General features: G+C 45.8%; 1 protein-coding gene across 1 annotated transcript; it reads right to left on the reverse strand.

The window, feature by feature from the left end:
• Window positions 1–1,819: 1,819 nt before the first annotated feature.
• On the reverse strand, window positions 1,820–10,905 carry TRAPPC3 (trafficking protein particle complex 3). The gene is made up of 5 exons (XM_016147232.2): window positions 10,752–10,905; window positions 4,514–4,611; window positions 4,174–4,273; window positions 3,014–3,196; window positions 1,820–2,571 (listed from the first exon to the last, which is right to left on the reverse strand). Exons 1-5 carry the CDS (start codon window positions 10,791–10,793, stop codon window positions 2,452–2,454), a joined length of 543 nt encoding a protein of 180 aa, XP_016002718.1. The 5' UTR covers window positions 10,794–10,905; the 3' UTR covers window positions 1,820–2,451.
• Window positions 10,906–14,094: the final 3,189 nt, after the last annotated feature.

Consider the following 14,094-nt stretch of genomic DNA (forward strand, 5'->3'; position numbering starts at 1 on the left):
TTCAGGTCCCATGGGCATGACTGGAGGAAGCGGGCACTTCCTGGCTCTGACCAGCCTCTGAGATTTGTTCCATCAGGTGCATCTTCTACCACATTGTGAAAACCAGAGGTCCAGTGGGCACTCTCTGAGATAGTACTGTGGTGATCCAGAGACCTCTGGTGGCCAAAGGCTGTAGAACAAGGCCTTTCCTTAGAGCTCTGCCCAGCCACCACCAAGCCCAAAGGCCACCAGCATGGACCCCTCCAGCTCCAGAACTCTGCTGTGACCCAGGCTCATTGAGAACCCTCCTCCTTAGCCAGTATTTCCCATATAGCCAGGCGCACCTGCCCCATCTTGCAGGGAGGACATGCCAATATATCAAAAAGAATGGGGAATAGCCTAGCCTGGGGTTAGAGGAGGGTCCCAGCCTCACATTCATAGTAAGGTAGAGGGATACGTAATCTACAATAATTAATTATGGGGTGGGAGGACCAGAAGCTAGGTTGCTGGAACTTGTATGCTAGGCTCATTTGGGAAAGATGATGAAGTGATGTTTCGAATAGCACCAGCCCTTTCCTCTCTCTCAGCCCCTGGGTGCGCGTGACATAGTTGTGGGGCTGTAACTGGGAAAAGTCACTAAGGGGGCTTTGTTTCCACAGCTTGACTACCCTGTAATGTTGCCAAAGACTAGCTCTGGGAAAGGAAATATCCAAAACCTCACACCACACAAACGGCTGCTGGAAAGTTGGTTGTGGTGCTGAGGAGAGGAAGGGCGAGGGGCCCCTGGAGAAGGGAAAGTGTGGTGGAGCTCACTTTTCTTGGCAGGGTCTGGACACCACACAACTCTTTCCACATCTGGGCCCCAGCATTCATTCCCTTAATCTTGCTTTCATTCAAACTCTATTGCAATTGGATCCAGCCTTATACTGGGTGCTAAGGGTACAGATAACTAAAAATGGGGTACCTGCCCATGGGCCCCAAATTGTACCTGGAGGGGGAGGTAGAAGCTCAGAGGATGGAACCCCAGAGGGAGCATGAGCCTCCCTATACTTGGAGACATAAAAGTGACCTTTTCTCTTTTCTCCTCTTCCAGCTGGGTGGCTTAACCCAGCTGGAAGAGGCAAGCCCTGCGCAAACTGCCTCTTACTGGTGTCCCAGAACTTGGTCCTAACCTATTCAATCAAGACACACTTTGAGCACAATGCATCTATAATCGCTCATCTCGTAACTGTCTACTAACCTTGAGGAAAGCTTGGAGGCCCTATTCCACCCCTTCCCAACAACCCGAGTAGCTAGACATCAAGGCCCTAGGCTGTCCCCAAGAATGGTGCTACCAAGTAAGGCCTGACAATCTGATGTCCCTCCTCTCCACAATGCTAATCAGGCTTTGAACCCTAGCTTTTCCATTTATTAGCTGTATGACCTTCGGCAACCTGGGGCCTCCCCTCTAAAGATAGAATTGTGAATTAGATAATATATGCGAAGTGCTCATTAGTGTCTGACACACAGTAAACACTCAATAAATGGTACCCAACACCAGGGTTTACATGGCTTTCTAAGCCAAATCCCTCTATTAGGTGGCCAAAAGCCCAGAATAGTTCATTTTAGGCATGTCTGGGATAATAGTCTACTTCTACATTTTACTACAGACAGTAAACCTAAAAATGACTCTGAAGGGGCCTCATTTGCTACCAGGTTTCCCAGGCTCTCAGGTCTGTAGGGAGAAACCATTCCAAAACCAGGTAAAATCAAAGCAGGTCCATGAACTTAGCTGGTCTCCTCACCCCACTGCAACAAAATTCCCAGGGCTTAGCAGAAAGAAAACAGGACAAGACTAGAATTTCACTCAAGAATGTGTCTTTATTGAAGAATCTGTAAGAAAAAAAGGATGAACCGTCTGTAAAAAGAGATGTTACCTCCAAACAGCAGGGAGTAACGAGAAACCAGGGTGGCTTCCCAGAAGTCGGCGTTGCCAGTACAACTGGCTCCCCTTTCCTGGCAAGCACTAGTGTGTCGCACTGCAACTAACAACCCCTACCCACCCCTCGCTGCCCCTTCTCCCCACTCCACAACCTGGGTCCCCTACAGCCATTTGCCAATGGCTTTCTGAAGGTCCAGGGAAGATGTTCTAGGCTTGCCTCTTAATGGGGTTAAAGTGGGTTCTGCTTTGGAAAGTTCAAACAGGAATGTAAAATGGTAGAGCTCTTTCTAGTCCAACCAAGGATGACTACATCCAGCCCCTCTGAAGGGAGAGGGAGCAAAGAATTTCCCTCCTGAATGTGCATGCTCATGGAGTAAATGGACTATATCGCAGTCTGCTCTTTCCTAGCTAGCATGGAGAATGGAAACAAGGTTAGAAGAATATATAACATCTGTGTTAAAGAGTCACTGAGTTCTAGAGGGCAGAGAGCGCGCTGAGGCTTTCTGGTTCCAACAAGTGCTCCTGCTGGCTACCCTGAAGTCCCAGGACGGTCACTCCTCTCCAGCTGGGAGATTGTCCTCAATCCGCCTGATGAACCTCATTCGGATTTCTGTCACACCGTCTCCTTTCAGGGTGTCCTGGACAAACTTGGCCTCCACAGCCATCTGGACCTGGGGGACAGTGGGAAAATGAAGGGGTAGCTGCCTAGCCAGAGCCCCTAGCTTATCCGCAGCAGCCAAAAAAAAAAGAGGGCTGTTTTCTGCAGGACAAGATTGTCAATGCCAATGTTCCCTTGTAGAAGACAGTGGCCCTGACCCATGAAGAGAGACTTAGCAAAGAATACCTCCAAATGAGACTGTTACCAAATAAGCCAATCTAGGACTGGATGTTCTGGGCTTTGAGTGCTAACAGCACCTTCTCCCAGCCTGGCAGGGAGGATCACCACCACATAGAAACATCCAGCTTGGATCCTATACTCAGCAGCATCACCATCTTAGGCAATGAAGCACTGGGTAAGCGAAAGGCCTTTCTTTTCTCTCTCTTATTCATTAAAACATTTATCAAGCCCCTACTACATTTCAGGTGTCCCAGAATGTAAAGAGCTGCACTCACCATCTCCAAGGCTCCCCGTAACACCCCACACAAGAGATTGGAATAAATAAGAGATGAGTGGTTATCAGGAAGTTCCACAAAGTCCACCAAGGGGTTATTTTCCAAAATGAGGGAGAATTCGTCACCAGCTGGGCTCCAATTGGTGATGCTTGGAGTGATGCCCAAGTACATCTTGAATGCCACCTGTCAGAGGACACACAACAGCACAATGGGAAGAGTAGCAGGGGCTGTACAACAAGGAAGGTATTCGGGACAGAGAAAAAAAGGCACTTGTGCACAGCTCCACACCCCTCTCTTTCGAGGCATCGTAAATTAGGCAACAATGTGCTATCCACCTGCACGTCTTAGCAGAAGGGAGCACTTATCTTCTGAGTGGGGTGCCTGCCCTGAACCAGCATCTGAGTGCGGAGAGGGCCAAACCACTGTCCTCTGTGCCATTTGAACCCTTTTGGAAAGCGAATAGAGGTCACTGGGGCAGAATTACTCTGAACACATCCTTCCCTCTACCTACCCTCCTGATTTCAAGCCCTCACAAAACTCTCTCCACTGCTAGCCCTCTCTAGGATTTGGGTATGGCCGACATGCTCCACAACAAAAAGAACCAATCTTTAGATAACTGACACCACAAAGCTATAGGTGTTTTATCAATCCTATATTATATAACATCAATATTATTAACAACATTTATTATACACATACTACATTAAGTGCATTCATTTTACCTGAATACTCATGTTCATTTTTTTTATTTACTCCTCACACCCTATGAGATAGCTCTTATTTTCTTCATTTAAAGATGAGGTAACTGGTAATTAAAGAGGTTAACAATAACTTACTTAAGAACTAGTAAGTATTGGAGTCAGAATTTGAAACCACGTTTGTCTGTATTAATAATCCCCATGCTACTCTGCTGCGTCTTCACAGTTAAGGAGATCTGGCTTTGATTTCAGTGGGGCTTTAATCTACAGGAATGATCCCAACCACTCTTCCGTTTTCCATAATCTGTGTTATTCTCAAACCACCAGGAAGGCTACTTTGGTTCAAATAGCTACCTAACTGGTCTTTTGGAATGCTAAGGGCCTAAGGGAGACAGAGAAAGTGGTAAGCAGTGCCTCCCAATGACAATCCTTCGACATGGCCAGCTGGCCCAGGATAATGACCTTGGCGATAACATCTGCAGTTTCCCGAAAGTCGTGGCACCTCCCGACATTTGACCGTGCCAAGAAATCTTCAATCAGTCGGACTCCAATGTTATAGCCCCTGGGAAGCAAATGAGAGAACAGACTAGATTACGGGGTCTGAATGTCTTATATCTGAACATAAAGCTGTTAATGGTAAAAGGAAAATGGAGTAATTCCAAAACATCTCAATAAATGAGTTAAGTGGAAACTAAAATGTTGGTTACAAGAGAGATGACCCTATTCTGAGCTCTAAAGAACCATGTAGATTCAATGTGCTGGGAGCACCATTCTTATTGATCCCACAGAGCAGCTCACTCACATTTTATCCAGCTGTTTATTCACATCTTCATCATTTTCATAGTCCTTGCATAGCTGGGTGACCAGAGCCCCATAGGTCAGGGTGAAGAGCTCAGAGCTCTAAAAGAGATATAAAAAGCAGTCAGGACCAACCTGCACAAGGAAAGTTTGGTGAGAGTCTAGACTGGCCTTAATGCAACTGATGGGATTCAAAGGAAGGTCACTTGCATCTAGTGAGAGAAAACATTATCCCCTATGGAGTGACCAAGGAATTTATCTCCCCACTACAAAACAGGCTGTAAAAGACACCTCATGTAACTGAGCAGTCACTCTTTCAAAACACAAAGGTGGGCTTCCACCGACCCAGAACCCCATCACAGCTGGCAAGCCTAAGCTCAGAATCTGGTGTGAGAGCAGTTAATTTGTTCACTAGATACTGTGAAAGACCCAAAGCTGACATTTACAAATTACCCTCTGTGAGTTAGCAGGTGTGACCAGTGGCTTCCCCGCACCTTAGAACTCTGGAGTGTCCTGGCCTAGAGTTAAACTGCACTCCCCCACCAGGAGCAGCAGATGACCCAGGGGCCTGGTCTATGGGGAAGGAAAGAAGTCCTAAATGAAGTCCATTGTGTGGAATGACAACTCTTCTTTTAAGTTACCAGCACGGGAAAAAATAATGTTCCTCTTGACACATAGCTAGAACGTTTCCAGGAAAGGTGATAACTCTGAAAGAAATATAATCTTTTGTGTGTCTGGAATGCAATACTGACCTGGCCTGGTTTCTAATATAACCACAGTTAAAATCACAGAAACGCTTTCTCTGATAAAGAATCCTGTCACCTTCCCACAAATAAACAAATGTGGAAGGTGAAAGAAATGGCCAAAACCAAGACTACAGAATGAAAGCAGCAAGTCAGGGGGATGGCATCATCAGAGTTAAAGTGAGAAACATGTTAACAGTACATTTGGACCAATGGATTCACACGAATACAAGGCCGAACTGCCACCCACCACTCCTTTCTGAATGGAGGCTTGTCAAATTTGGAGAACACCTTTTTGTCTTTACGTCTTCTGGGGAAGAAAGTCCAAGTAATGTTAAGGCCCAGACTCTCAGGACCCAATGCTTCTCACCTCATCCCCATGACCTGCGGGTGAGGTCACTGGATGAATACTGTGAATGCCTTTTGTTTACATACTGCATTCTATTTTTATTCATCTCATTTTCCACCTCACAATAACTCTGTAAAGCAGAAAGGGCAGGAATTAATTTCATTTTAGAGATAAGGAAACTGAGGCTCAGAATGGTTAAGTAATTTGCCCCAAAACAAATAGCTAATAATTGACAAAAGTAATTTTGGGGGATAAAACCAAGAGTTTATAAGCCAGTGTTCATTCTATTCACTGTTCCCCACAACTATAATATTAATAAACCCCCCTAAAACAAAACAAAAAAACTTAGCTGTACTAGCAAGTCAAAGAAAATCAGTTTTTGCATCAGGAGGCTCTTTGAACTCAACTAAAACAGTCAGATCAGGGTCTCCAAGAGACTATTTGCCAAATATGGCAATTGAGGGGCAGCTATTAAGGAGGAGAATGATTGTTTTAGTAAAGTTAAAGGTTTGGCACTAAAATGACTAGGGCATGAATGGATGGAGACAATCCAGCAGTAACCAGTCCATAGAATGGGCATCACTGCATTAAGTCAAGAGAGCTTTCCTTCCATTATTAATGAGCCCTTGGATGGAACTCCAAGAGCCTCAGTCTATCACGATGCCAAGTAACATACATAACACGACTTTATCAAGGTCCTTATACATGGAACAGTTCTCAATTTACTGATATGAAAAATCAAGATCCTAGACAGATCTGTCCGTGGTCACAAAATCAATATGCCTGGGATCTGGGAATGAGACCCCTTACTCAGGTTTTCCACACCCTCCAATTTGCAAGTCTGTCTCCATCTTCAATTATTAACCAAGCCTATTTGGAAGAGGGTGTGACATAAACACATAACTTAAAGATCTCCATACTTTAAAAAACAGAAGTGGGGCTGTGCATAGAAGAAAATTATTTACTCAATGCTTACGATGTACCAGGGACTATCTAATAGGAGAGAGACAGGTAATAAATGAAATAAATAAAATACATAGTTTGCCAGATGATAAGTGCTGTGGAGAAAAATAAGCACAAACGGAGATGAGGGAATTACGCTGGTGTGTGTGTGTGTGTGTGTGTGTGTGTGTCAATTTTAAATAAGGTAGTCAAAGAAGGCCTCATTAAGGTGATATTTGTGCAAGAACTGAAAAGAGTAAGGGTAAGCCATGAAGATAACATCCAAGTGAAAAAATTCTAGGCAGCAGGTGTAAATGGCTGAGGTGGGAGTATGTCTGCCATGTTTGAGAAACAACTGGGAAACTAGTGTAATTGACTAGGAATGAACAAAAGAGAAAACAGAAGAGGAAGTCAGAGAAGTAAACAGGAGGTTGCAGAGTCTGAAGACCTGGGTTTTCAGTTCTGTGACCCTTAAAACAAAAGGTTCCATGAGACCTTAGAGGTTGCTAATACAACTGGTACAATTTCTTCAATGAACATAAGCACCACATTCTCCCTCCCAAAAGAAACATGCATGTCTTCTGCAACACTTACACTTTCAGATTACTTTATGTTCAATAGTAATGGTCATCAACATTTACAAAACGTTCAGAATGCCTTCAGTTTCTCATTGATCCTCATAACAACCACGAGGTTACCAGAACATTACCTATCCTCATTTTACAAGTGACAAGTTAAGAACTGAGATGCAGTCTTTTTATAGTTGAGTACTGTCCTGTAAAAACTTATATGATTCTCCTCCATTGCTTAATCTTCCTGAACATCGGTTTCCCATCTGCACAATCTTGACATTATCAGCCCTTCAGGGTTACAGTGAGATTCCAATAAGAATGTTTATAGAGCGCCTGGGGCTCAGTATGAACTCAAAAAGTAGATATCATTTTTATTCTTAAACCGATTCTCTCTGGTGTGGTGCCAAAGAGATTCAAAGGAGGAGATTTTGAATCAATATGAAGAACTTTGTAACAATTAATAAGGCATATAGAAAGAATACTGGGTTTGTAGTTAGAACACCTGATTCTGAGTCTGAACTTGCCACTTACTAGCTGTGAAACTGAAGTTAGTCCCTTCATTTTGCCAAACTTCAATCTCCTCATACAAAAACAGTAACAGTAGAACGTCATGCCGATCACAGGGTTGTTGGGAGGCTCTAATGAGATAACAGAATTAAAGATGCTTTCCAGGCTAAGAAACCATTTGAATGATTTCGCATTGGCAATAATCAATGTGATCTCTAAGTACTTATCCAAGTACTTTAGGCAAAACCTGAGCAAAGTGAGTTAAAGCCAAGCCCTACGCTCATATGAGCTACTGTACTTGATGGTTTTCAGGCAGCTTTTTAGTTAGCACCTCTAACAAAACATCGAATCTCCTTAAGCGGGCTGATCTTTGGAGCTAATGCCCTAAGAGTCACACTTATTATTTTGTCAACACAGGTAACCCAGTGTGATTGTCCTCAGCAGCTGGGGAAGGAAGGTCAGTAACCGGACTGAGTCATGGACGGACTGAGTCATGGAGATTCTGAGTACTGCTATTTAGTAACTCACCTGAGCTCTGGAGAATAGAGCAGCTGGGGTTGGGTTACTAGTAACAAAACACAAAAGGACAAGCCCGACTATCCATGGTATTCAAGAATCAAATGCTATACAGACACATGAAGGCTAGTATTGTTACTAACAAGGATATTTGCTGACATTTACTGAGTGTTAACTGTATTTTTAGGTGTAGTGTCACACTAATCCTCAGACCAACTCTACGATATAGATACTATCATTACCTTTTTAAATTTATTTTTTAAAGCCGGTGAAATTGATGCTTAAGACAATGAAAAAGCCTATACAAGGTCACACAGCAAGTAAGCAGTACAGTCACCAATTGTATAGTACAATCCCAGATACTACTATACCTCTGTGTTGTGTACTTTTCTGACTCTCATAGGGTATGTGCTGAGGGACTAGGACTTCATCTCTGCATTTCCCGCAACACCTAGCACAGGGCTTTACCCATAGTTGGGATCCAAGAAGTTTGCCAGATAAATGGGCTGTTGCTGTTTGCACAGACTAAAGCAGAAGTCTAGTGACTGAGGCACAGTAACTCTTTAAATCTTGGAAGGTTTAAGTGGAACACAATTAGATTATTGATTGCAGAATAATGGGCTGATTGGGAAAAGGGGTGCTAGAGGTGGGAATTCTCGGGAGGAAAAGAGCATGTGAAAACCAGGTTGCTACAAAGGGGATCATGACACAAGTCCCAATCAGATATTACCAGGAACTAAATGAGAGGATGCACCAAACCTTCGTGTCATTCATTCAATATAGACTGCCTAGTGCCAGGCGTCATTCTAGGTGCTGAGAATGGAGTTTACATTCTTATGGGGAAAGACGAAAAATAAACAAATATATGATTTATAATAAAATGTTTAATTTAATAAGAAAGTACTATGAAGAGTAGAATAAAAGGATCAAAAACTAATCACGTGGTCAGGGAAGGCCTCTCTGAGGAGGTAACATGTGAGTAAACTGTGCATGAAGTGATGAGTAGCTAGGTGACTATCTGGAGGTAGGGAATTCCAAGCAGTGACAACAGCAGCTGCAAAGCTTTAAGGCAGGAGTGTGCTGTTGCCCCTCCGTAATTTCCTCAAATGTCGTTTCCTACTAAAATCGTATTAAAGATTTCAATATCAATTTCAGGTAAAAAAAAAAAAAAAAACTATACAATAACAAGATATGAAAACTAAGCAGGAATACCTCCCATATCTGCTCATATATTAAGAAAAGAAAGAAGAAACCCATGCATTCTACACTGTGATCTCATTTAATCCTGAACAGGCAGGCAATGCTATCCCCATGTTACAGATAAGGAAATTAAGGATCAATTGAGAAAGACTTCTAAGCAATGTCCATGCTTTTTCCCCTATTTGACAGTTTCCTAGCAAAATATACTTATTTTTTTCTTCTTAAACTCTTGGTATTTCCTCCAAAACAGGAATTCTTAACCTGTGAACCCTGAAGTATCTTTATGGGGCCCACAAACCCACCCTCCCCAAATTTAAGTAAATGTCTGTGTATATGTTTTTATATTTAATATTTCTAGAAAGAAGATCCATAGGTATCATTAGCTTCTTAAAGGAGGCCTGAGAGAAAAAGTTAAGTACTACTCAGGAGTAATAGGGCCTCCTGCAGCACATTTTTGGTGGGCTGTTGTTCCTGGCAGAAGATGCAAAGGTCCGAGGGAAGTTTAATCATTCCTTCGAGAGTCTTGTCAACAAAAAGCCCCAGATCTGCCCAACATGAAAATTACTCAGTTTTCAAAACTACTCAGAAAATAAAGACAGACAGCATAGGCAATTCAAGAGGAAATAAGAATATTAAGAAAAGAAAGGGCAAAGAGAAAGGAACACTTGCCAAGAAGTCTCTTTAGTTTGGAGAAAAAAAGTCATCTACTTTATTTTCCAGGCCCACACCCCATCTGCAGCCAAACTTTATGAGACTATATGGTGTCCCACTGTCGCAGGACAGAGGGGAGCATCCCCCAACCAAAGCGGCACTACTTACTGCCTAAACTAGCCCACCTTTTTCTCCACCAAACAGAAAGTTCCCTTCTGGCAAAACCATTATCTGAGCATCTTACAACACCAAGGCAAGTGTGGCCTAGTAGTCTGAAGCATTAGCTTTGGAGTTAGACATGGGTTCAAATCCTAATTCTTCCTAGCTGTAAATTTGGGCAAGTTATGTAACCTCCCTAAACTGTAAAATGGGGATAATATTATCCATTTGATAGTATTACTTTGTGGATTAAGTGAGATAATGTACAGAAAGTGGATGGCCCAGTCCCTAACACAGAAAGGGAGCAATAGGTAGTAGTTACTGTTATTGCCATCGTTGTTGTTGGCCTCGCACACAGCTGCACTCAGGCCGCGGGGAAGGGGTCTCTGAGGTTACTCCAGCGGCCCTCCAACCGGCCTCAGGCCTGGGAAGCCCCGAGTGACTCTCCCTTCTCCTCCCGGCCAGGCAGCCTCCTTCTCCTTCATCCTGTAGAACCGCCCCCCTCCCAGAGCTCATAAGGCTCTCCCAATTGCCCCGCGCAAAGCCCCTTCCCCAGAAGCCTCCATTCCGCCTTGCCCGCTGAGGCCACGCGGCCTAAATTACCATTTTCTTGCTCTCGGTGCCACGGTTCGCCTGCCTCGACATGGTGCCGGCTGCCCACCCCGCCTCGCCACAGGCCCGCTCGGCAACCCCTTCTTGATACCCAGCCGCTGCCCCTCAGCCTTCGGTACGGACCGGCACAGACTCACCGCGCCTGCGTGACCTGCCGCGGGGCACCACGGGACCCGTGGTCCGGTCGACGAGGGTAACTCCCGCCCAACAGACGTCGGACTACAATACCCAACAGCCCCTTTGGCGGTACCGCCCCTTAGCGCAGCTGGACTACAACTCCCGAGAGTCCGCGCGCGGCTGACTCATTGAGCCTGCCTGCCCCTAAATTGCACTCTGGCCGCTGGGTGGCGTCCGCATCTTGCAGTAATCCTGTATCATCCAAACACTTCCCCCTCCTTTCTACCCACCCAGTCCCCACTCATAAGGCTCTGCAAATTCCTCTCTCGCCAGGGTTGGAAAGTCCCTCTTTTGAACTAGCTTCTTATGCTTTTGCTGCAATTCGGAAGCTCTCAGGATGTCCCAAAAAACTAGCGATGGCTCATACATACATCTGGATTCTTCATTACAAAAATATTTAATGACCACCTACTATGTGCCAAGTATTTTGTTAGTGGCTTTCTTTTCAAACTGCCGTCTTTTCCCAAAAGCAGCCAGCACCTGCATCTTCGTGATGGAATAGCGAGTGTATTAGATAAAGTTCAGGTCACTTTCTCCCCACTCTCTCCCCTAGAACAAATACACTGCCTGGCTTCCAGAAAAGAAAGATCACCAGCATTGGAGGCAGCCAGTCCTGGGTTTTAATCCCAGCTTTACCATTTTAGGCAAGTGGCTGGATTTCTCTCAGTTGTTGTGAAGTCTGGTGAGCCCTGTATGCAGAGTACTTGGGCACAAAGTAAATGTGTATTCCCTTTCTTCCAGCAATTCTGAAAACATAGCTCAATAAACAGGCCCCACACCAGGGGAATGTGCTGACACACCCTCACCCATCACCAAGGGGAAGTCCTACAGTCCCTGACCAGAACTCTTTGCTGTAAGTGCCAGCCAACCCTTTCTAGCTGGTGAATTCTGAAGGACAAGGCTGGGAGTCGCTGAGCAGCCTCTCCTCTTGGGGACTGGTAGCCTGACTGCAGCAGCTGTATTCTAACCCCTAGCCTTCACCATGACAACAAGCCTGTCCAGACATGAGCTAGCCATACTGAGGAAGAATGGGGGCCCAGGCTGCTCGGCTGAAAGTTAGTGTGCAAGATTCCCCAGGTCTCTCCCTCCGGGTGCAAGACAATCATTATTATACCCTCCTCCCTGTGGCACAGACATTCTGGGGCCTCCCTAGAGGCAGTGCCTCTTGACTTTCCCTCCTGTGTCAATGCGCTGAGGGAGGGGACCAAGGACTGAGGGTTCTGGGAAGGAACATGGTGGGGGGGGGATGGGAGGGGTGGAGGCGGAGCAGGGGTCAGCTAGCACCCAGAGGCCAGCACAGCCAGAGAAGAGCCTCCTGCGTTTTCAGGAGAGAGGACAGCTGAGGTGAAATCTGCAGTTGGCTGGCCTGTCGGTCTGGGCTCCTCCCTGCTGGCTGCTTTGGCTGCCCACAGAAACCTGAGTCACAGTCACGGCCTGCTGCCGGACCCCACCCAGCCTGCTGTCAAGCAGGGAGGGTCTGGAGAGAATGGAGGCGGAGCCTCTCCTGTCTTCCAATCTGAAATTCTTCCTCTCTCTGCCTATGATTCCTCTTCTTGGCTCTTTTTCTGTGGGACTCCTCCTCAAAGCGTCCTCAGTCCTGAATTAAGGGTGCGGTGGGGTCCATTTCTGGGTGACCTATAGCGTTCACCCCTGGATCAGATGGGAATTTAAAAGATCCTTAGACAGCTGCTCCAAGGGTTCTCAGTACAGTTCCCATCAATTCAAAACCCCAATTCCTTTCTACCACCCCTCTGAGCCAGGACATTTAGGAACACTAGGCAACCCTCCCCACCTTGTCTCCTTCTCCCTAGAAAAGAATGCAGCAAGGACAGCTTCCCATCTCTAGCAGGGATTTTAGACAAGGACTTCTATCTAGGAACCAAAAAGGTTGAACCTATTTAGTCCTGGATCTGAATTCCTCCCCCCTCCAATCCCTCTGTGTTCTTCCACTCCCTAAGAGCTGGAAGGAATGAGGCTCTATTGTAGCTGGTGTCACCAATGCCCTTGAGGACGTTCCCCACTCCCAGCCCTAGGGAGTGGGCCCTGGAGGCTCGGGCACCCCAGGAAAGCAGTTTGGGTTAGAAACCCCTTCATGCTGCAGTGCCATGGGGTTGGGGGTAGGAGTGAGAATCTAGTGTCTGTTCTTCTCTGCCATTTCCCCTGGCCCCTCCCACTTTCCTACTTTGCTAGTGTGGAGGCAGCCTCAGGGCTTTGGTGTTGATTCATATCTCTGCATCAAATCTCCCATCAACCCTCCATCAAATTCATCCTGGACCCTGCCTCACAACCTAGGAGGTTGTTAACGCTCTTACTTCTGCCCTCCCCCTAAAAGGATCAGGAAGAGGACATATTTCTGATCCTCATTCAATGACCTGCCCCCCCTTAGCCCAGCCTGTGGTGAGACTAACGGCTCATTCATGCCTGTTTCCGTTAGAGGGGGAGGGGACTGCCCTGGGCGATAGGGGAGGCACTGAAGAGGCGACAGAGTCCCCTACCTCTCACCTAAGAGGTCAGGGCATCCTGTTGTAGCTTCAGCCCTGGAAATTGCAAGTGCCACACTTTCTCCTTCTATGAGATATATAATATTTGGGGAGGATGAGCATGTGGGGTCTCCAGGCACTATCATTCAGCCCCAAACTCAGAGACACCCACTTTAAACTCTCTAAGTGACTGAAGCCTAGGATCCCAATCAGTTAGAGGGAGAATGGAGAGATGCCTACTTCATCTGTCTCCTCTGACAGCAGCAATCACAGGACATTGGTGCTCTCCAGGCTTCATCCTCCCAGAACTCCCTGTGGACCCATCAGCATGCAGGAAAAGTCTTTTGAGGCTGGATGGGAAAACTGTCTGTCAAGTTGCCTAACTTCCAGATGCCCTGCTGGTCCCCACCATTAGCATCTTGTAAGGGAGTGCAGGTGCCTCTACCCTCAATCTAGGGAAGAGTTCCTCAACTTTAGCACCATTTATAATTTGTAGCCTGATGAATCTTTGTTCTAGGGGTGGTCCTGTGCATTGCAGGACATTAAACATCACCCCTAGAGTCTAAGCACTGGATGCCAGTAACACTCCCAGTTGTGACAACCAAAAGTGTCTCTAAACATCGCCAAATGTCCCCTGGGGGGCAAAATTGCCTCTGGTTGTGAACCACTGATAGAGG

Source organism: Rousettus aegyptiacus, unplaced genomic scaffold, assembly GCF_014176215.1.
Source record: "Rousettus aegyptiacus isolate mRouAeg1 unplaced genomic scaffold, mRouAeg1.p scaffold_m13_p_1, whole genome shotgun sequence".
NCBI classification, from domain to species: Eukaryota; Metazoa; Chordata; class Mammalia; order Chiroptera; family Pteropodidae; genus Rousettus; species Rousettus aegyptiacus.

What these genes read in the sequence shown, in the direction of transcription:
- TRAPPC3 (XM_016147232.2), bottom strand. Translation starts at nt 10,793, where the DNA reads ATGTCGAGGCAGGCGAACCGTGGCACCGAGAGCAAGAAAATG. An exon ending in CTGCAGATGTTATCGCCAAG is followed by an intron (nt 3,197 to 4,173) that starts GTCATTATCCTG and finishes GTCCTCTGACAG; the next exon opens with GTGGCATTCAAGATGTACTT. An exon ending in TACGGGGAGCCTTGGAGATG is followed by an intron (nt 2,572 to 3,013) that starts GTGAGTGCAGCT and finishes ACTGTCCCCCAG; the next exon opens with GTCCAGATGGCTGTGGAGGC.